This window comes from Gavialis gangeticus, unplaced genomic scaffold (genome assembly GCF_001723915.1).
Source record: "Gavialis gangeticus isolate Ggan-Ray unplaced genomic scaffold, GavGan_comp1, whole genome shotgun sequence".
Lineage (NCBI taxonomy): Eukaryota > Metazoa > Chordata > Crocodylia > Gavialidae > Gavialis > Gavialis gangeticus.
Window position 1 is genome coordinate 99,261,884 of NW_017729033.1, and position 23,096 is coordinate 99,284,979.

At 43.4% G+C, this 23,096-nt stretch overlaps 1 protein-coding gene across 3 annotated transcripts in view; it reads left to right on the top strand.

The window, feature by feature from the left end:
* FAM13A (family with sequence similarity 13 member A) overlaps positions 1–23,096 on the top strand; it is a 261,003-nt gene that overhangs the window by 11,628 nt on the left and 226,279 nt on the right. For all 3 annotated transcript variants that reach the window (XM_019526054.1, XM_019526052.1, XM_019526053.1), the window contains exon 4: positions 12,170–12,350. In XM_019526054.1, coding sequence (XP_019381599.1) covers positions 12,170–12,350 — 181 coding nt within the window. The remainder of the gene's footprint in view (positions 1–12,169; positions 12,351–23,096) is intronic.

The window sequence follows — 23,096 nt, forward strand, 5'->3', positions numbered from 1 at the left end:
CCAGCCTCACCTTGCTTCCAAACAACCTCCCTTGCCTTCCAAGCCTTTTATCATTTTTGTCACCTGCCTCTGAACCATCTCTAACTTCTCCATGTCCTTTTTAAAATGTGGAGGCCAAAACTGTCTACCACACTCTAGATGAGGCCTAACCAGTGCTGAGAAAAGAGTCACTATCATGTCTGATGCCTTGCCAGTAAGGAATATTTTTCCCCTCTTTTACTACATATGTTCATCTTCCTCAGAGGCACTGGGTGTTGTCTGCAGCCAAGTCTGGGGGTTTTGACAGGGTTTGTGCCAAAGAACCTGCTGGGATCAAAGCCTAGAACTTTCTAGCTAGGCAGGCTTAACCCTCTGCTTAGGGTCAGACTGATCACCACATTTGAGATCAGGAAGGAATTTTACCCCCCAGGTCAGATTGGTATGAACTGTGGGGGCTTTGCCATCCTCTGTAGTGGGGGGGGGCACGGCCCTCTCTACCTTAGATCTCTTGCGCATATTTTATCTCTTTTCTTTTATCCTTTATTTAATCTCTTGCACAACCCTTGCAGCAGCAGGACACTTATCAGTCTTGTCCCTCTCCATTACCTGTGGCAGGTTAGGTGCTGTTCCTTTTGCTTGTGTGACAGGTCTGATTGGGTCTTTTTGGTAATAGGTTAGACAAGGATTTGCTTGGGGAGGTTTGGATAGGAATGATCCTGCCTCAGGCAGGGGCTGGACTAGATGGGCTCCAAAGGTTCCCTTCTCACCCTACTAATGATTCTATGATTCCAAACCTTAACTAGGAAGGTACTTCCACAGTGGATATATCTACACACGCTATTAATGTGACAATAAACTCCAGCACAGTTCATGCCCAAGTCAACTGCTTCTGGGTGCAGTATTTACACATCCACCTGCAGCACTTTGAGCCAGGGCAAAGCATCTCTGAGCTGGCAGGAGGTTTGAGACGTCAACCCCAGCCCCTAGGTGGTAGCATCAGGCGATGGAAGGGCTGGCTGGGACATGAGGGTGCTATAGTGTGGGGTTAGGTGGCATGCAGTCCCTGCACTCTAGCAACCTCATGCCCCAGCTATCTTGTCACTGTCTACACATGTGTTTTGGTGAAGTAAATTACTCTGCTGTAGGATAGTACTGTCAGGGGCAATGCTATCCTACAGCAGTGTTAGTTAATTTACTGCATCCTAATATTGGTGTACGTGTAGAATGTGATGCTTTACTGCAGGGCTAATTAGTCAACTCCGTAGTAATGGGCATGTGTAGATGTTTCCAGTATGTCCTACTTTTGTCCTGTTATAATTCTAAGAAAAACTGCATCTTATCTGCAAGATTCCAGTTCAAGTCTGTAAGTCAAGAAGAACTCTTCTGTAAAGTTTGAAGAAAATGTGATGATTTCAACACACCCACCTTCCCACCCTGAAGAACAGGACATTAACTGATGATCCTGAAATTAAATGTTTACTCTGGCAGGGATTTTGCCTTAGCACAAATGATAGATAATCATTTTTTGGAGCTAAATGACCAGAATTATAGACTCAGCTGTGCAGGCTTAAGTTACCAAGATTATTTATTTATCTGTCCCTCTGGATCTATTGCAACATGGCACCCATTTCTCTCTCTGTGCTGTAAAGTATGAAGAAAGTAGGTCAACCTATTTTTAAGTTAACTTATTAAAAATAACCTTGACTCTGAAGCCACTCAGTCTCAGCTCTACAAGGAAGGTTGGTACCAGTGTCCTATTATAACCTTCCCATTAAAACTTTGCATGGGAAATGGTAGAATTTATTTAGAAAAGCTTGTGCAGGTTTGGTACAAAAATATCTGTAAGTGTACAAGCATCTGAGTCTCAAAATATCCGTCTAAAGTGACAGTTGGGAGTGATCTCTTCTATGAAAATAACTTGATAGAAAACTACAGATAATTACAAGTCATACAGTGTTATATGGTAATTTAATTAAAAACACGACAAAATGTCCTCTTAAAAGAAGTTCTTATTGCTTAGTACAGCAACAAGTGCTTTACAAAGCACACTTCAGGGCAGGTGGATTTTATAAGACTGCAAAATTCTTATTTCACCTTGAATTGCTTGCATTTCCTTGCTATGCAAAATGTGGGATCCATCTCTTCAAAGAACTTGGGAAGTGGGACTGTGGGGAGTTCCAGAGGCCCATGGTTGTGTGGCATTTAGTGTATGCAGGAGATGGACCTTTCTAATGGGAACCATTACATCATAATTGGTGAATGCACAACAGGTAACAACCTTATTGTTTCAGCAAGAACCAAAATTAGGGTTGGAAGGGACTTCAGGAGGTCATCTAGTCCAACCCCCTGCTCAAATCAGGGCCATCCCCAACTAGATCATCCCAGCCAAAGCTTTGTCGAGCCGGGTGATTCCACCATCCTAGAGGGCTCTTGTATTCTGCCTGACAGAGTGGGCTGACAGGGAAGCAAGGGCCCTGCCTGACAGCCAAGTTCCACTTCGTTGGGAAGGAGAGGTGTGTTTTGGGGGGGGGTGGAGATTGACAGTAAAGTGTGTTAATGTTGAGGTCAATATTTTACTTAAAATGCTTTAAAATCTATAGAAACATTAACAGAGATGACTACTCAATCTCTTGGTTCATAGAATTCCAGATAAAAGAGTAGGTGGTATAATCTGAAGGCAACTTCAGTGCTTCCTCCATTTTGCCCTTTGAACACTAGCAGAAGTTTGGTGAGAGAGGATTTGTAACTGTGAGTTGTTGCAACACCACCACCTTTGGCAGGCAGCTCATAGCAAAGCCACTGTTGCCCCCAGAATGGTATTGGCCAGAGGTGCATGGCTTAGGCAGGTAGGGCATGCCTGTGAATCATCTGGCAGAATTTAACCTTGCTCACCACATTGGTGCCCTTGTAATGGGACATTTCCCCCCAGCCCATCTCCCCCACTATACAAGGAACCTCACTGGTACAGAGAGGTGTGTTTGGAGCATGCCAGGCCAAGCTGTTGGAAGCGTATTTATAGACTAGTGGCACTTCACTACTGTGAGAAGTACTACTTTAGAAATGCCCAAGTAATGATCCTCTGTGTGGGTTATTTATCACTTCTAGTTTTTCATGTCTTGTCTTTTTTTCTTTTTGCCTCTTAAGTTTTTTGTCCAGTGCTAGGAATCAGAAAGGCAAAAGCCCTGTACACACAACCCCTATCCTCTTTCATGGTTGCTTCCTTTTAGCAGGCCAGTCAAATTGCATGTCTCCTTCCAGTACACAGGAAGCTTTTCCTCTGTATAATCTCTTTATTGCAGGGACGCTCACCCCTCAGCCAGCAGGTCACGGGGCTTCCCACAGGTTGGAAAATTTAGTGGTCAGGGACAAGGGTGAATTAATACTGTTACCCCTGTCCTACTGCCAAATTCCTAAACCCTGCATAGCCAGATCAAGGATGGGCCACGCCACACCCTCTTCCTCCACATGGGTGGGTAGGGGGCAGGCCACACCCTCTCACCCCTGTGTGGCTGGATCAGGGCTTGGTGCCTCTCCACATCCTGCTTTGCGCAGTGGTATTGAAACTCGCTCCACCTGCCAGATCAGGCCCACTGGCTGGATCCAGCCTGCAAACAGTTCAGGCCCCTCCATGAGGAAAAAAGTTTGGGCATCACTGATTTATTGCATTGCTCCCTGTGGTAGATGTATATAAAAATGTAGACCCCTGTTTGTATTAAGTTTACCTCTGACACTCATTGCATTTATACAGAAGGCTACTTGATTACATGTTTAAATAAAGAGTGTTCACATGTCCTCCTAGATCCACTTTAGAATGGTGTATTTTTTTTTTCATATGCTACATATAGAGGCATGATACTGTGTTGAAAAATTGCCTGCTTTCTCCACTGGCCATGTCTGGCAAGCCCAGGTGCATTTATAGTTTTACATACAGATTTCATTTGATGTATGTGGTAGATGCATTCCCAGACAATGGTGCATAAATTGAATTTGCATAAAGCGAACCCAGTTTACAGTGGAACAGGTAGAGATGCATTCCCATGATAGTTAGGGAGGCAAGCTGGGGCTAGGAAAGGGGTGAGGGCGGGGCGCGGAGCAGCCCAGCGGCTGCAAGCAGGCAGCATCCACTGCTCCCGGGGCTGCAGTAGGGGTGGCACCGGGCCCTTCCTGGCATGTGAGGCAAGAGGCAGCCCCACTAACTCCACTTCTCCCACTGCTTCACTTCTCCCCACTCAGCCCAGCCCCTGCTGCAGCAGCTCTGGGAGCGGCTACAAGCAGGTAGCATCAGCTGCTCCCCGGGGGTCAGCAGGGGCGGGCAGCAGCCTGCAGCGGGACAAAAGCAGGCTGGCATTGGCAGCTGCCACAGGCTGGGGCCAGCGGCAGTACCAGGCTCTTCCTGGCATTCGGGTGGGGGGGGCCAACGGTGAATTTTGGAGTGGCAGCAGCCCCTCTCCCATTGCCGCAGCCCGCCCTGAGTGCTGGGACAAACCCAGTGCCACCTCCAGCCCCAGCCTGCAGCGGCTACTGGCCCCAGCTTGCTCTTGTCCTGCTGCAGGCTGCCGCCTGCCCCTACTGCAGCCCCAGGAGCGGTGGACACCGCCTGCTTGCAGCCCCTGGGCTGCACCGCACCAGGGGCTCAGAGCACGATGCCCTGAGGGAAGCGGAGCCCCACTGGGTTCAGGGTGCAGTGCAGCCCAGCAGCTGCAAGCCACTGGCATTGGTCACTCCTAGAGCAGCTGCAGCAGGGGCTGCAGTGAATGAAGCCCCGGCCCCACAGCCCTTACCCCTCCTGTCACACTCTCCTCCACTCACGGCCCTTTCCCCTCCCCTCACAGACTTCCCTGATTGGGGGAGAGGGAAGCACACCTATGCAGATTGCATAAGAGCGAATTTACCTTGCATATAACGAATTCCAGGTCTAAAAAGAGTCACCACATAAGAGCGAATTCACATAAATAGAACCCACATAAATCAAGGGAAACCTGTAGTCTTTGAGTGCAGTTTTTAGTTTGAGAGAGAGTGGAGATCTGTTCTGGATCCACAGTTCCATGTAGGGCAGCCTTTTATTTCTTGCTTTGTAGTCAGCCAGGTAAGGTGTTTGGAGCACAGCAAAAAACACATGGGTTGTATCAACTTTTATAGGCCAAATCTCAGCCTGAGAAATGGTTGTGAAAATGGAAGTGGGAGCTGATGTCTTCACCAAAGTATTGCAAATCAGAGGGGGGTGTTGTCTTTTATTTTCATTTCAATAATGAAAAGGTTAGCAACAAACTGAGAGTGATATGTTTTTCAAATGCACAAGATGCTTGTCAACAGGTAAAAACACTAGAAGCTGCCTTCGATATGGAGATAGTATTCATTAGAGTAGTAACAACAGGTGGGAGGCAAAGTTACCAGCAAGGTAGGGAGGAAGACAGAAATCCTGCTGCACAGGATTAAAGACCTGCAGCTGGGTCTCTTGCATTGTTGGGTTAGGTTTTATATTCACTAGTTATCTTTTTACAATATTTTAGAAAGAGATTTTTTGGAGTTCCTTTTATTGACTTAAACAAGGTGTGAGCTGTTGATCTAAGGTGGAGTCACATCATAAGCACGTCACTTTATCTGACATATGAGCCAGTGCTGGTATATTTCCAGTACGGGATAAGGGTAGAGAAGGGAAGTTTTCAGTTCTTCCAACTCTCCGTTATAACGTTTAACATATTGCACAGTGCTTCTTAGTGATGTGTTGGTCACTTATGTTTTGGAAGGAGTAAGAAATTAGTTGAACAGCAAAAGGGATTAAATTAGATGACAAGCTGGTGGTTGTTTCTCAGCCGAGAACCTCAACATGTAAAGAAACAAGGCAGAATATTGCAAAACCCTTTCTTCTTCTTTAATTATGTGAACTTTGTAGCAAAATGGGGTGCAGCTAAAAATCTTCCGCCCACATCTCTGAAGACTTATCCCCTCCATTCTTGCTGTTCTTGTTTCTGGTCTGTTAGCCATGTTCTCAGCAGCAACATTTTTAACTGCTTCCAGCCCCTTCCTTAGTATCTTGTTTTTCAGAAGTGACAAGCTTATTTCAGGCTGTGCTGTTTTTGGAAATCCAGGTCATTATAGGTACTGTTGGGTGTTGAGCAGGATTGAAATTTTGGTCTGTGAATACATGTCTAAAGTGGAGCTCCTGCTTTATGGGGTTGTCTCATCATGTTCTTCACCTTACATGAAGCAAGATGTCAGCTATGAAGTCACAGGAACGTCCAGGGAAATTGAAAAAATCTGTCACCAGCCTCTGTGTCTTTTTGGAGCTGGTATCAGATCAATGTTCATTCATTCTTACACCTAGGCATCACTCCATTTGTGTAGTGTAGGCAGCAGACAGGCACTAGACGTTCTATCGCTGACCTTGGGGTAGCTGTTCTTAGGCAGCAAATCTTTAAAAAACAACTTGAAAGGGAAATTGCAGAACAAGAAATTATCGACAAACTGAATTGTGTTTAGTATGGTTTAAATAGGGACTATAGATTCTTATCCCATTACCTGGATTCATTTCTGTGACCCTTTTGTTTCTATGGGTTTATTACTTACTTGCCTCACCCAGCACTACCTTCACTTGCCTTACCCAGCACTACCTTCCCTCTCATCTCTCCCCTCCCTCCCTCCTTCCCTGCCTTTAGTATTCAAGTCACTCTTTCCATTTTATACACTGGTCTGTGCATGTTTTTTCACATCATGTCTTTTGGAGCACACAAAAGCTTCTGCTATCTATATCTCTAATTTAGTCTATAAGGCTGTAAACAAATAAACCCATAGAGGCAAAAGTGTGTTTCCCATTGTTCCCATCCCAGACAGTTTGTCTTCTGAAAATCTCAGAATCAGCTCCCCTGCCCCCTTTCCTGAAAACCTGGGAAATGACTACAAGCCATGTGTAATACCAGAATAGCACTGAGTGAGGACCAAAGAGTTGATCCTGTGCAGTAATGAGCCCATGCTGGTCTTGATCAGCACCTTGTAATGCAGAATACTTAACAAACAAGGAAGTCAAACTCACTGAATTAAATCTGGTGCCATGAAGCTGACAGCTTTGTTTAGAGCAAAAGTGCCTTCCTGGCTTCAAAATGCATTGTGAAGAGAGGAAAATAGAATACTGTCAGGTTTTTTAAGGGATGAGAAACTCTTCGGTAAATGGAAAAGTACCTAACAATCTCAAATACCAGTGGGAGGGTGAGAGAGGCAATTAGCTCTCAAAGGGTTTTCCTAATTAGGTAGTTGTGTGGCAGTATTGACATGTTTTCCCTGAGTAATAGGTTTGGCTTTACTGATCATAACTGCATGCAGCTTTATGGGAACAAATATTTAGACTAGTAAACAGTGTTTGCTATCTAATCAGAAATACATTTGGAACTGAATTCTGAAGTTCTGTCTTCATGGAAACTACACCAAGTTGTTTCTTTCCCCCAAGTTCTTATAAAAAGTAACAGGCAATTCATAATCAAATCAAAGAATCTGTCCACTTCATCTTGCTCTGTGCAAATAGAGGCACTGTTGATTTCCTTATCTTGCTCCATACCAGCCTTCCAAAATGTCCACTCAGATAAAAACAGGAAACAAATAGTCTCGCCCTTTGTCACCTTATGAATGATGATCCTAATACTGTTTTTAAATAAAATTATAGATTCATAGATCTATGAATCTATAATTTTATTTAAAAACAATATTAGGATCATCATTCATTAAGTGACAAAGGGTGAGATTGTTTGCTTATTTCCTGTTTTTTATCAGGAAATAATTAAATAAGTTATCTTAAAAATAAGCCTATTTGCCTTAAATAAGTGCATGAACAGAATTATTCAAGCCTGCTTCATGAATATTTGACTGCCTTTTTTTCCAAAGGAATAAGCTAGCTTCTCTTTGCCAAAGGAAAGGCTTTAATTGATGATAATGTAAAGATTTGGTCCTGGAATTGCTTGATGTGGTCATTGGTAGATCTGATATTTGACAAGATAGGGGTAATCATTATTCTTCCATGAATTAGAATATGAAAAGTATAAAAATAGTATTAAGCTTCTAATACAAGTTGAAAACAATAAGGTTTTCCTAGAATCTATATATCATGTGAACACTAAATCATAGCCTGTGAAACAGTTATTTTTAGTATTTGAAAATGTTATAGTTCCAGCTAAACTATATTGAGTAATAAATATGAGTAAATATTGAGTAACAAATATATATTCCCATGCCTTTCTGAACTGTGGGCAAGTTCCATCTTGTTTACTCTTTAACTACAAAAATTCCTGTGAAATATAAATCATATCCTGACCCAAAGATTATGTCCCTGGTCCTCAGGTCACCATATTTTTAACTACTATGATAACTTTATATTTATATATTTAGCATTCCTCAGGTGACTACCAGAAAACACTACACAATCTACTCCAAAAACAGTTACTAGAAATGAAAGGTAGTGATAGAGATGAAAATCATAAAATTTACCTTTTAAAAAAAGCCACTCTTTTTATTCAATGAGGCTGCTTACAGATGAGAAAAAAAATAAAAGAACAAAACAACTTTACTTTCAGCTCAGTGCACCTCCGTGCCAAGCACAGCACATGCCCAGGAGAGGTATTGTGTCAGTTTGACCCGGCTCTCCCAATGTCTGTATAAATCTGAAAACTGGGGACCATACACCAGTGCTTGGGACCCGCGGTGGTGCTGGGCCCAATCCAGCTGCAGAAGAACTGGGGTCCAGCCACAGTGGCTCCAGAACCAGCATGCAAGGCTGGCCAGCCAGGGTCCAGACACAACACCATGGTTGGACCCTACCAGGCACCACCACATAGCCCCCAGCTCCCATCTGCTGCAACTGGACCCTCCCCAGCCAACTCTATGCTCTGGCTCTGGAGCCTTATGCCAAGGCCAACCTGGCACGCTCCTAGACTGGCGCGCTGGGTTCAACCTGGCACAGGGCTCCAGAGCCATCATGCAGGACCTGGCTGCAGGTGAGCCTGCATGCCAGCCCAGTCCCACGTGTAGCTGGGGGGAGGAACTGTGGCAGCATTAATTGCCATGGTTCCCAGAGCCACAGCAATTAATGCTGCCATTGCTCTGCCCCCCTGTCTCTGCTGCCAAATGTCTGGACCTATGGGAAACCCCCTTTCCTCACATCTAATGCATATCCAATTTTCCCCAGCTGGTTTGTGGAAAAAGGGTACGAGTTGTACACAAGAAGACATGGTAACAGCATTTTATGTACCCTCTCTCCTAGCTTCCAACCACAAGAGGGCAAGCCTGCAATACAATTTAATTTCTCTTCTGTTACAAACCATAGTGTGCAAAACAGCATGTACTTGGCATATGCACTGTTTTAGTAGGCACTTGCTAAGTTGCTTCAGATGCAATGTGCTTGTTTCCAAGTGCTTTCCTGGACTTGGGCCTTGGAAGGCTGACCTAGTTGGGACTGGACCAGAATGCCCTCTGACCTGAAGAATATTTTGTGACTTGCAGTGTTAGCAAGGTTCTGTCTTCAAGCCACCAGCCATTTTGGAACAAAGTGGTCATCCTCTAGGAACACAAGACTGTCCATAAGGCAGAATCATTCACCTGGGGCTCATGGAGCAAAGACATTTCTCCAACAGCAAGAGCAAAACCCTAAGAGCTATAAGGGAGTTCCTGCATGAAACTTAAAATGAGCCACAAAAGAGAAGTCTAATTACCTGACAGCAGTTGCGCAGAATTAAATCTAGGCAGAGGTTCAGCCTATAATATCAAGAATTTTCAGAGAACTTACTTGGTATGGAAATGCTTAGCTAAATATAAATGAACCAACCTTTTGATTGGAGTTTACCAGAAAACCATTAATGGAACAATTTTCTGTCAAAAACATCGCTTAGCTGAAATCAAGATATTTTGAAATAATGTCAGTTTTGCCATATTTTGTTGTGAAGGGGAAAATAGGGTCGGGGGAAACAGTTCATGGGATGTGGAATCACCCTTCTGATATTTGTGGAAACGGGGCTTACATTTTTCCGTTAGAAATTATTTTCCATTTCAATTTGCTTTTTAAAATATTTTGAACAACCCAGAATTTTTACAGACTCTTTTTTTTGTTGTTGGGGTTTTTTTTTCTGTTTTAAGGTTTAATTCCAAATCAGAAAATAGCCAGAGTTCAAAAACTTGAGGTCATCTGTGAAACAGAATTTCTATTGTATTCTGCTTGTAGTACAATGCCCTTGCAAGTAATGCATTTTCTTCTAAAAGTTCAAAAGTGAAAAGTCTTATTAGATGCGCTAACAGCATTCTGCAGTTTGAAACACAGAATCTAGTTGCTACCCAACATCACCATTTCTTCTTACTTGTGCACCATTTTATATTTTATGGAACTTTATATTTCACGGTAATTAGATATGACCTGAGAGAGCTTCATTTACTGTAATAATACTCCCCCAAACTGGGCATGTCTGCACATGCAATTACTGCACATGAATAAACTCCCAGGAGTGCCATCTGCAAATAACTCCAGAGCAATTAGCTTTGGACTTCATTAATATGCAGCACGTAGAGCCCAGCTGGAGCAGCCCTAGATGGCAGAGAGCCCCGGGGGTCAGCCTACCAGCCTAGGGCTGCTGTGGAGATGCTGGCTGGGGCACAAGTGTGCTTCAGCGTGAAGCTAGCTGGCAGGCTACTGAAACACCCTCATGTCTGAGCCAACCAATCGGCATCTACACAGGTGCTGCTGCCCACAGGAAGACTCCACAGCAGGGTAGTACTTGTATTTAGGGTAGTCCCTGCTGTGGAGTTTATTAGTTTCCTGTGACCTAATAGGAGCACACATGTAGACACTGAGATGTTTACCATGCAGTTAATTAGTCTACTGCACAGTAAATGTGTCATGTAGAGCTGCCCACTAAGTTTTATTCTCCATCCTTTATAGTAACTAGCATTTACTCCTGTGAATACACCCTTTGACTGGGTGAAACTGCTCCTGTAAGTCAGTCAGCTGTAATCATTGTGAGAAAAGATTGCAGAACTGGATTCAATATAAAAATACACTTTAAGGGGTCTGTGTAAAAATGTATTCCCCAAACCAATTGTGGTTGTGCTCACTGTACTGAAACCAGTGACCAATTATATCGCACAAAACCCAAGCCAAGGGGGTCAGAGTTAAACTTCTTATTGGGATGTCATACCCAGTATTTACTATCTTGCTCGGGGGTCTGATGGCCATTACTTCTGGATGTTTTGCATGTATTAAATGGATTTATCTTGAGACAATGAGCTGAAACCAAGGCCTCTAGAACAAGGGGGAAAGTAGGAGAGTCACACTGTTGAAACTAGGAAGTAGATGATATGACAGATCAACAGAATTGTATATCAGGGTAATCAAGAGCCACCTGTTAGCACAGGGGAACAGCATCTGGAATCAATGGGAAAGTAAAGAGAGAGTCTGTGTCTGTCTCTGTGTATTATGAGTAGGCAGGAGTAATGGAAAACCAAAATTAGTTCTGGGGCATGGAGAGACATGAAGCTTAGAGGAAATGTGAGTGAAAGGAGGATCTGCACAACAGAAGAAAAAACCTTTAGAAAAAGATTCGTGATGATATATTAAAAAGGAAACTATAGCAAAGTCAGGTAGGGCAGCAAAGTATGACAAAAAAGAAACTAACATGTAATTGCTTCATTCTTTTTCAACTACTGGGAGTGTGGCTCTGGAGTTTGTGATAGTAAATGTCTGTGTTTTTTATCTTAGCTGGTCCTTGGACTAATATATTTTGGGCAATTGTTTTCTTATTATTGCACAGAGAATGCTTAGTGTTAGAGAAGGGACAGCTCCTGTACAAAAGTAATCTTGCCATCCTAAGAGAAACAAGAAATGAGCGTGTGCACTTTTTGGAGTGATGAATTGAGATAGGTGAGCTAGTGGATTGCTGAAAAAAATGCTAATGTAAGATTTGAGGGCAAAAAATTTTTGGACTTAACTCCACTGAGCTTAATGGAGTGACTCTAGATTTAATGTTGTATAATGAGGCTAGTCTACAGGTGGACTTGTACTAGTTTAACCAAATCTTGTTCTAACATAGTCCTTTTTGTGCAAGGTCATATGGAGTAGAATCTGACTCTTTTTGTTTAAAGAATAAAGTTAATTTGCATGGACAGATTGGTGGTGACACAGTTTTCTGATGTTGATTTTTTTTCCCCTCCCCCTTTTTTTCAGATGCTGGAAGTGATGCTCAGAAGGACAATAACTTGAAAGAACTCCTGAAAGAGCTGCCTGATGCTCACTACTGCCTGCTGAAGTACCTGTGCTGTTTCTTGACGCAAGTTGCTGAGCATCACGGGGAAAACAGAATGAATGTTTGCAATCTCGCCACTGTCTTTGGACCAAGTTGCTTTCAGTAAGTTTGCAAGTTTCCGCATTTTCCCTTATTTGGGCTGCACATATTTTGGAGCAGTTGGCATGAGGTGCAGCTCCAAATTCTCATTGTTTGAATTGATCATAAACTTTCCATAAGTAATGTTGCCATCTTGGGAATTCGCCTTTAGGAGTAAGCTGCACCCTTTTGTTTGGATGGTCAAGGAAGGAGATGTTTTGCACGTTGCAATACCGTTTATAAAGTAGCTTTCTAGTTTGCTATATGGTGTGAACAGGAGCAAGTGGAGCAGAAAATAGCCCAGATTTCACAAGTGGTGGAAGATTGCACCCTCCCTTTTGCTGCCAAGTACCAAAGAAGGTCCTGAGCACAAGGTTCAGGGATGCAGTGTTAGAGATCAAGGTGCTGGAGAGCAGCTATGAGGTGCTGCTTATTTTGTGCAAATATGTCTGTGGACTCCCAGAAAAAGAGGTCAAAGTCTCCTCTGCATGGGCAAGCCATTTAGTTCCTTCTTGTGGTCCATGTCTCAAATAGTAGCTCTGCTAATAAAGGACACAAAAACCTGCCTATGGGTGGGAGATGAGGCTCAGGAGGGGTAGACTGAGATGTCTCACAGGATTCATAAGTCTTAATGGCTGCTTTTTCTGGCCCAACTCTTTATTCCTTTTGGAGGGAAAGATTTGCACTCTGCCAGTGCTGTTGTGTACTTTGAGTTGTGTTATGATCATCTCAGATGCTGAAGACACATGAAGATTTATTGCCTGCTTCCTCACTCTTATGGTCAGGCTATGTAAATCCTCTTGGCTCCTACTTGGTTATAAGAAAAGGTTTGAGTTTTCCTCTGTAGCAGAGGGGAATTATGGGAAGGGACAGGGGGAAGGAGGGCTTTGAGAACAACCCAACTGAGGAGCACACTTAGTCTGAGCTATATGTTCTGTTTTCAAGAAAAAAGAAATCCACCCCATCCTCTGAGAAAAAAGGATGATGCAGGAGGGAGAGTTTTGGACAGTGAATCTGCATGAGTGGTTGCTGTAGTGACAGCAGAATGAGGACACTGCCCACCTGCTTGCATGCTTGTTATCCACCCTCCACCCCCAAGTCACTGCTCTCCCACCTCAAGCCATGAGAAAGCCCTATTGACTTCAGTAGGGCTGAGTCCTTATCCCACTCTGGCACAGCGTGTAAGTGCTCTGGACTTCTGCACATTTTTTGAAGTTGGTTTTTGTCCATACAGTACAATGGAAACCTCAACTGAAGTTTTCTCCCTCAAAATATGTTATTGCTTGGTTTCATTGGAGGGACCTCTCTCTCCTGTGCCGGGTCTGACACCTAGAGGGAACTGCTGATTTATTCCTTTTGACTCATCCCCAGAAATGAGGATCTGGAAGACACTAATTTTGACAGTTTCTGAAAAGGTACAACAGAGAAGTAATTGATTTAAGAGGGAGAAAATGGTGAGGAGAGTGAACAAAGTTGTTGATTGCATCTTCCAATAACACCATCATCTAGATCCTTCTGCTGATTGTCATCCACATGACACCGAAGCATCAGGCCAGCCTCAGGGGCCACTTGTGACAGTAATTATTTCTTTCTAAATGCTCCTTAAAATTTGCTTTTGAAATCCACTCCTTTCTTCTAATAATGTGTTCTAGATATGATGCTTGAGAGGGCTGCTTCTTGGTGGCAAAAGTCTTGGGTTTACATGACAAATTTTACTCACAGTGTGGCTCAAAGAAGAGAATTTTGTTCCATTTTTATCTAATCTATTCTATCCTGGACAAATTCTTTAAAAAAAACTTTCACCCTGTCGCAGAGCACTTGGGTGCCCTGTGCCTAAAGGCAGAAATGGCTCAGGAGAGACCCCTAGTGGTGAGAAGGGGAAGGCTCAACTGCCAGTCACCAGGGCAGCACAGGTGCTGGTTGCTAGGGGAACCAAGGGGATCAGCTGACAGGAAGGGGCAGGGCTTGGCCCCTTCTTAAGCCCAAGCATAAGGCCAGGAGAGCAGTTCCCCTCCAGTGGCCAAGGAGTGGGGAGCTCAGCCAGTGCAGAGAGGAAGGGGAAGATAGACTGCAGGAGCATCCCCTGGTTGCGGCAGAGTTGGAGTATTTTCCCAGTAGGGACAGAACATGGTTTTTGACCGGACGGTTTAGTTTATGTTATAGCCCAGGGGCTTTGTGTTTTGTGTTTACTATTTTACCAGAGGACCAGGTGAGGCTATTAGGGGTGGAGGAGGCCTCATAGGGACGCCATGGTAGCATGGGGTTTCCTGGCGCCGGAGAGGGCGCAGCATTGTTTGGGGGCGCATTGGCCCCAGCCCTGGAGCGGGAGGGGGCAGCGAGGAGCCCTGGAGCAGGAGGGAGCAGTGGGGGGGGCCCCAGAAGTAAAGAAGAGGGCCAAGGCATAGGGCAAACCATGTCAAGTACCATCTGCGAGGCTTGGGCTGTGGTGTAGGGGAGGAAAAAGGAGCCGCAGATAGCGCCCCCTGACACCGGGCATATAAAGTGGGCAGCCTCCCACTAATTACATCACTCAATCAATTAAGATCAAGGCATGGCAGGAGAGTAAGCAGGCGGTTAGACCAAGACAGGAAGGCCACCAACAGAAAGGCTCCAGCAAGTTATCCCTGTTACACACCCCATTAAAAATAGCAGCATGAGAATTACTTTGCTTTGTTACCATATGCTGGTGTCTGGTATACATGGTAACTATCAACTTGCAAATCTTATTCACTGTTCACCTTAGCAGCTATGACATAGGCAGCTATTCTTCCCATTTTATCCTCATCTCAGATATGTTGGAGGACACTGTTTAAATGTTTATCACCCAGCAAGATGGCACCAGATACCCAAGAAGATGCTTTTAGCAAGCAGCACAAAGTAGACATTTGCTTTTAAGCTATCATGTGAACAGTATTTATATCAAAGCTTACCTTTTCTTAAGATGGGCATGACTTTTTGCTTTGGGTAATGAAGATAATTATATTGTGGTGTAAGCACCAAGACTTATGTTATGTTCAGTACAAAAACAAATTACCTACATGAGTTCAAGAAAAAGTAAAACTGAGAGGACCGCATCAATAAGGAAATGGATATAAGTGAAACCTGTCTAACTTCTGAAAAGATAAAGTAAAAACAGTTCCAAAAGGTAAGGTTCATATGCATAGGGGAAAGGAAAGTTTGGGAGTGGCTTTATAATTCATCCTGTTCAAGTTCTGAGCAAACAAATACAGTTGGAGGGCTTTGAGGTTTCATAAAGTTAATCCTGGTGTCTCAAATCCTATGTGTTTTCCTAAATAATGATGGTTGTGGATGCATTTGTCACTTAATGGTGTATGTTCTTAAAGCCAGAACTGTTCAATTTTCATGTGACATGTCTTCAGCGGATTGCTGTTTGAAATTTAAATTGGCTTGCTGGTTGTGGTGACTTGGTATGTTCTGTTTCTTCTCAAGTAGGAGCCCAGAAATAAGTAAGTAACTGATAGTTTTATAAATCTTACAAATAACGTCAGTCTCAGTTCATCACTATGTTCAAGAAAATAGCAATTTTACAAACTTTGATGCATACAGATTTATATATATATATATATATATATATATATATATATAGGTTATTGTTAAAAAGCAAATATTACCTAAGGCTTACTGGCAACTGAAGCTGATTGAAGTGAGTATTTCAGTCATTATTCAGGGCACTGAAAATCTTAGGGTTTTTTCTCATTGATGAGTGAGTCAACAAGCACCAGCAAGTTCTGTCTTGTTCAAAGTTTAATTTAGGAAATGTTAGGGGTTTTAACACACCAAAAAGCTTTACAGAAAATATGTCAAGTATTTTATTATGGCCTCAGCTCCTCATAACTCTCAATTTCATTGTCTCAACAAATAACAATGTCTTGCATAACAGGATAAATTTATATCTTTTGTTGAGATGGAAGAAAGAGAGAGAGAGCTCACAGAGGAAAAATGGAAAATTACCAAAGAAATGCAGATAGCTTTGAAATGCCCTGAAGTACTTGGTATGTGGCAACTGAGACGATCCTGGACAAAATTCAGATGCATATGGCCTTGTGTAAGCTGGTCTCTCTTGATTAAAACTTTCCACCATTCCACTAGACTACAGCAGCAAAAAAGAAGGGGCCGACATTACATGTGAATCACCTTTGTGGCTGGTTTGTAACTCACTTAAATTTGAACATGTGGCATGTAATTCAGTACTGGGCTGGATGGCGTGGCTTTGAATGTCCCTGTATGAGGGAAATCCATTGACTTTCCCACACAAGGGGACATTTAAAGCCGTGCACATGGCGCAGCTTTAAATTCCTCTGTATGCAGGAAGCCCATTAGTTCCCCGTGGCAGGGACATTTGAAGCCATGTTGTGCAGACTTATGGTGTATTCACAGGCACCTGGGGATCAAGGTGCTCCCCATCTCCAGGTTGCTGCACAGTTGGCATCATGCCCTAGCATGACAATGGGATTTGAGGAATTTTATCCCAGATGCCAACAATCATGTGTCCTACCCTGCCAAACCTTGATTCGGGGGAAAACGTCTCAGATCCCATTGTACAATTAAATTAACATCTGTTAGGGCTCTTGGTTGGAGTGCATGGTGATTACAGTTCTGGTGTCTGAGCTTAACAAAAGAGCCACCACTGCTATTAGCAATTATTAGAGTTAAGAAATAAAAAGCCAGTTTTGTCACTCCCTAGGATACCTAAATGCAGTGCTATGGGCTCTGTTTGTATCTATTCATCTATGGACACATGCTTCAGGAAAGAAGGTGGAATATCGGAAAGAGTCCAGAGGAAAGCAACAAAAATGGTTAATGGTCTAGAAAATATGACCTATGAAAAAAGTTGGAAGAATTGGGATTATTTTTTTTCAAGAGAAGAAAAGAGAGGAGGATTTCATAAATCTCCAAATACAGAAAAGGTGTTCATAGAAGGAGATGATCAGTTGTTCTCTGTGGGTGCATCTACGCAAGACGCTTTACTGCTCATTAGACTAATCTAATGAACAGTAAAGCATCATCATCCACACATGCGTGAGACTTACTGTGCAATAGGTTAGGCTAATGCGCCGTTTGCTATAATCAGAAAATACAGGTACTAAGTTAATGTCACATGAGCTACTGTGCCAGTGGGGCAGAAAGCCAGCTGCTGCGTGACTAAGCCTGGATGCGGTGAGGGGCAGAGGAGGAGTGGGGGTGGGAAGGGGAAGAGCTGTACTGGCTGCAGGGGCAGATGTCTCCTGGCCATGTGGAGACTGGGACCTGTCCCAATCTCCACATGGCCGGGAGAGCTGTCCCGGCTGTTGGGACTGGTGTCTCAGCCATATGGAGATCAGGTTGGGACCCAATCCCCACAGGCCAGGACAAGTGTCCTGGCAGCTGGGACTGCTGCATCCCAGCTCCATGAAGATCAGAACCAGCCCCTGTGCCCCTTGCCAGCCCTAGGGAGATGTGGTTAGCCATAGTCTGAAGTCAAGCAGAAGGCAGGGCACATTTGTACCTTATACTTACCTCCAGTGGCCAACCAGCATTTGTAGCACTTTGATAATATGTCTCCATTCTGATCTGTCATGAGCTATCTCCTCCCAATCCTGTACTACATTAAGTACCTTCTGGTCTCTTATGTAGTCCATCAACCATTGCCCTAAACTGCTACACATTAGAGCTATGTGAAATGGATTTGTTTCAATTAGGTTTCAGATTCAGCCATTTTCGAGGGACAGTGATTTGTTTCGGTGTTTCAGATCACCATTCTGTTTCGATTCAGCAACATCTGTTTTGGAGTATCGATGCTGTTTCGGTGATTCAACCGTAGGCTATAATGGAGAATGACTAAAATACCTATAACTATGTCAGTTCTTGCCTGGTTTGGATGAAAACTGCAGAGATGGTAGCCCTTTCTGAGGGCATGGAGTCTGCTACATTTCAAGGATATAAGTTCAGGGGGGTTTGTGAAACTGCACCTCAAACTATTCAAAGCAAAATTCGTATCACATGTGTGTGTTGAGGCAGAGCAGGATGAAAACAAGACTTGTCACTTCTTTTGAGCACTCTTCAAGCTCCTGAAGGGGAGACATGCAGGTCAGTGCCAGATCTAGTAGGGCCTTTTCAGCACTTTTGAATCCAGGGAGTGTTGTTTCTCAAGACTTAGAACATGGGATTCTACCCTGATATAGATGAAGGCATAGGACCTGACATTTTGCAGGGGTGCATACAGTCCTGCAGCTCAATAATGGCATCTAAGTGCTCTGGCTGCAAAATTAGAAAAGAAGCAAGAAAAAAATCTTTGTTGTGGTGCAGTTCTCTGCCTTTAACAAGTAGCTAGTGAATCTCCACAAGACCCAGACATGGGGCAGAGACAGACATAGATTTTTTTTCTTTTATTATGAATTCAATTTTATTTTTGGCCTTTGCAAATACTAACAAAGCCACTCCTCCTGGAATGTGGTACAGCATTAATTCTGAAGAAATGGTCTTGGGCTGTCTGTTGATTCACTGGTAATAGATGATTAGACATTGTGATCTAGACGAAGAAGCTCAGTTAATCATGAATATTCAGATTCCCTCTGCTCTTCTTCTCTTTTAGATGGATGGAACTGTAAGTCAATGAAACTGTGTCTGTCTGTCCTGTTATAAAATTGAGTGTCCAATATTAGATTTACCCAAAGAACCTTCTCTGCCTGTTTTTAACTCACAAGTCATTAATTCATCCTTGTTATCTTAGTACCCCTGCAGTTGCCATAAGTGCCAAGCTTTTGAAAATTCACACTCCTACCAAATGAACTTGTAAAATCCCTCTTTGTTTTGATCACAGAAGTTCATGCTTTAAAATTTACAGAAAAAAGGCTGTTAGGGCATCTCATCCATCCCTTGCTAGTTCAGGGTTGCTTCCTGTAGTGATTTCTTTTGCTCATTAATTGTCTAATAGACTTTTAAATGTGGCCTCCTGCACATCTCCTGGGAGACTGCACCACAGTTAAATAAATCTCACTGCTAGGACATTTTTGAGCATCTTTAGACTGCATCTTCATTTTCTCCATTTCATTTCATTATGTCTAGTTATGGGTAGGTATATACCCAATAATTCCTCCTCTATCTCAGGTTTGAAACTCTTCAAATGCTTTTAGGAGTTTGACACATTATCTTCATTCCCTCGCTTATTATTTATCCAAACTGTACACAGGCTTTTCTGATGTTTTAATGATGTCATCTTGCTTTTCCAACATTAATAGCAACACACAGAAATTAACAAAACATTGGTCTTCAGAGCATTCTCAGACATGAGATACGGTAAGACAAAGTACAGAGACAAACTTCTATAAAAAGGAAATTATTTCAGATTCAGTGCCCTGTTTTCTTTCCACTTTGTGTGCAGGTTTATTATGGTGCGAGTGAATGGTCAAGTACATATGGAAATGGAACCTTGGGGAACAGTAAACATTGGCTGGAAGAACATAAATAACACTACAGGTTCTTTGCCTCCAAACTAGTTTGTGTGTAAACCAACAGTGAAATCTCTTCCATTTCATGCAACTGTGAATAGCAACACTACACAAGTAACACTCTGAGTGCAGTCACAAGGTTGTTGTTAATTGTTGGGCCCATTTAAGAAAAAGAAGAGGATTGGGTATGTGATTAAAAAATAAAAATCAATGTACAGCGTAAGCAGGGCTGTGTTGTGACTCTTAGCCAAAGCCCAGAGAGGGACAGGTTTGCATGCCACCAGTGTTCCTTGAAGATGTCCAATCACCCCTTGACTCCCCTAATCCAGAGCAACCTGATTAGATCCCTCTTGCTGCAGAGAGACAAGTTTTCATGGGAATTCCCTCAATGTAGGGGTTGTCAACCGAGGGTACATGTACCCCTGGAGGTACCTGGACTGGTCCTAGGGGGTATGCATGAGTGGGCACAGACAGAGTGCCACCGCCTCCCAGGAGCAGAGCCGGGGCAGGGTGAGGGCAGCAGCGCCCCTCTGCGGGGCAGGGAAGCTTGCATGCAGCGGCAGCCACCACCACACACAAACCCAGTGAGATTCCCCGCCCCCCCAGAGGGGTGCCACTGCCCTCACCCCACCCTGGCCCTGCTCCTGGGAGCTGGCAGCACTCCATCTGTGCCTGCCTGCATGCTGTCCCGCCTCCCTGCTCTGTGTCCAGCTGTGTGCTACTCCCCCTGCCCCACTCCCTCCCCACTCAGCGTCCAGCCACTGCGGGTACTTAGACCTAAAAAAGACCCCTGCCTTAGTGGGTCTGCAGTATAAAGATGGAGCTCAAAAGCAGCTTTGTTGTGTGACATGCTTCTCTTCCAAAAGTATGCAACATTTGAGTGGCTATTCATGCCAAAGCAAATGCTGCTAATGTACCTGCATCCTTTCAGAAAGGGGATTTCTGCAAAAGCACATGGATCTCAGAGGGTGCTGCAAAGGGAGGAGCCAGAAAAAAACTGACCCTGCTCTGGAAGAGAGAGCATCGTGCTAGTGTAAGTATCTAAGAAATTGGAAAATAGTATCCCTTTTTTCTTTCATGGTTCTTCATGAAGGGGGCATTATATGGGAGCTCCATGGATGGATCTCATAGTCCTCTGCATCCTTGGTATTTCCCAGAGGAGTCCCCTTGCTATTTTCCAGAGGAGTCACCTCTGGTATAGCTCCTGTGTGCTGCTGGGGAGCAAGGCAGAATGTAAAGAAGCAAGTTCCCTTCCTTTCCCAGGCTTCCTCTGTCACTGGGAGCTGCTCTGAGTAAGCATCTGACAGCTAAACTGGGGATTTGCAGTGTTTTGAGTAGGGCCAAAATTCTGGCCAGTACAAGCTCCTGTGGGTTGTTGCTAAGCTAACCCATATAGCATAAGAACAGCTATAGCTGTAGCCAATGCTGAGTAGAGGCTATTCTTGAGAGTGGACAGTCTCATAAAAGAGTGACAGTGATGCTCATATTATTTGCTGATGCATACAGCTAAAAGGGAGGCAGGTTCAGTAAATCCTAACTATTAATTCTGGTTTCAGAGCTCAAAGCAAAAAATCCAGTAAGGATATGTGTTGAATTAGGGTAAGAAGTAAGTTGCTTCTGCAACTCTGACTTGCAGACTCCATTGTTTGTGATACTCCTTGAACATATCAACACTGTACAGCACAGTAGTTGTGGGAACTGGAGAGGGTTTTCCAGCACAAAACATTGACTTCCATGATTCTTTTATGTAAAAACAGATGAAAGGCACCAGAACATTAAAGGTACCAGTCTTTGTGGAGTTAAAATCTGTTTGAATACATTGAGAAGAAAATGAACAGCAGTAAACACCTATGAAGTTGAAGAACTGCTACAAAGTTCATGCTGCTTATAGCAAATATCCAGAAATATTGTAGTATTGTATAAATGAACACCTCAATGAATAACAATTTCTTCCTCCCACTCTATCTTTTCCGTTACAACAGTAAATGAGAGGCAGATGATACCCACCCACTGACTACTGTTGCCCATTAACTACTGTTCATTTTCCAATCCTGGAAAACAGGAGGTCAAAAACAGTGAAGTCATTTTTTTTAAAGTTAATTACTTATTGAATGTGTCAGACATGAATGGGAATAAAGGTATTGATTGTTTTATGAATTACTACATAGAAACATTTCCCTGTATGGTTTTGTGTGCATGAGAAGTAAATCCCATCAGAGAATTTATTTTTTTAAACCAAAGTTATTAAAGAAAGGTTGAGGCTCAATATGTCAATAACCAGCCCTCCATTTTGACTAGTAAATGAAGTGCTGGTAAAACACTTTGTAAAAGCAGTGTCACATATTCAGGTGGCATCCCTTTCTGCATTTTGTTGCTATGGAATCCAGTTGCTGTGTGTGTTTGAAAAGAGTTAGAAATTTTTGCAAAGTTATAGCCTCCACATACCTCTTGTACAGCTGAAAGTCCACCAAAACAAATGAAGGAATTTTATTCAGCAAATGGATTTATTTATAAATGAAGGTACAGTCAAGGATAGCATCTGGTCTTCAGACTAGGGCTGGAGATGGCCTAGTATAGCTGCTGTGTTCTTGAACTAATAATATCTTTCTAAACTAGGGGAACTTGTCATCCCAATTAAGTTTTTGAACAGTATCTGAGAATCTCTTTTTTTTTCAGTGGTGTTCAACCATCACCATAGCAGAATGTGATGGCTGCATGACACATACCCAGTGACCAACACAATAGGTTAGGACACAAAATGAAGAAAAAAACATTAGCTGAAGGCATATAGAAGAGGGGCCTGATACAAAACCCAGCAGAGACCATGACTTTCTTTGGTTTGGATTCAGCCCACTATGATTTCTCTTGCTGGAATTCAGCTGAGGTGCTAGAATTAGTGCTCCTGCATATACAGGGATTGTTATAGGATCCCTCATGACCACACTGTGAACATGAACGTAGTTCTATGTCTCATCTGGACACTGAACAGCACAAAACTTTTTAATACTGTGCTGGGACAATTCCTACCTCAAAGCTGAGGTTATGGGTATGCATGCCTTACAGTAAGAACCTATATTGTCGCACAAAGAAAGACAAATACTAATGAGATTTAAAGTAGTGCAGGTTGTACAAGTAGTTTAAAGTCAGGTGGATGTGCTTTTATAGTGCGACTAGCCAATTGCCCATCAGGAATGGTGGGGGGGAGGGGGTGGGAGCATGGACAGAGGCCCATGTCTAGGCCCGTTCCCACCCTACCTCCCCTTCAAGTACAGCCCCGTTGCCCCCTTCCCCCACCACTTCCAGTCCAGGCCCATTCCCCCCC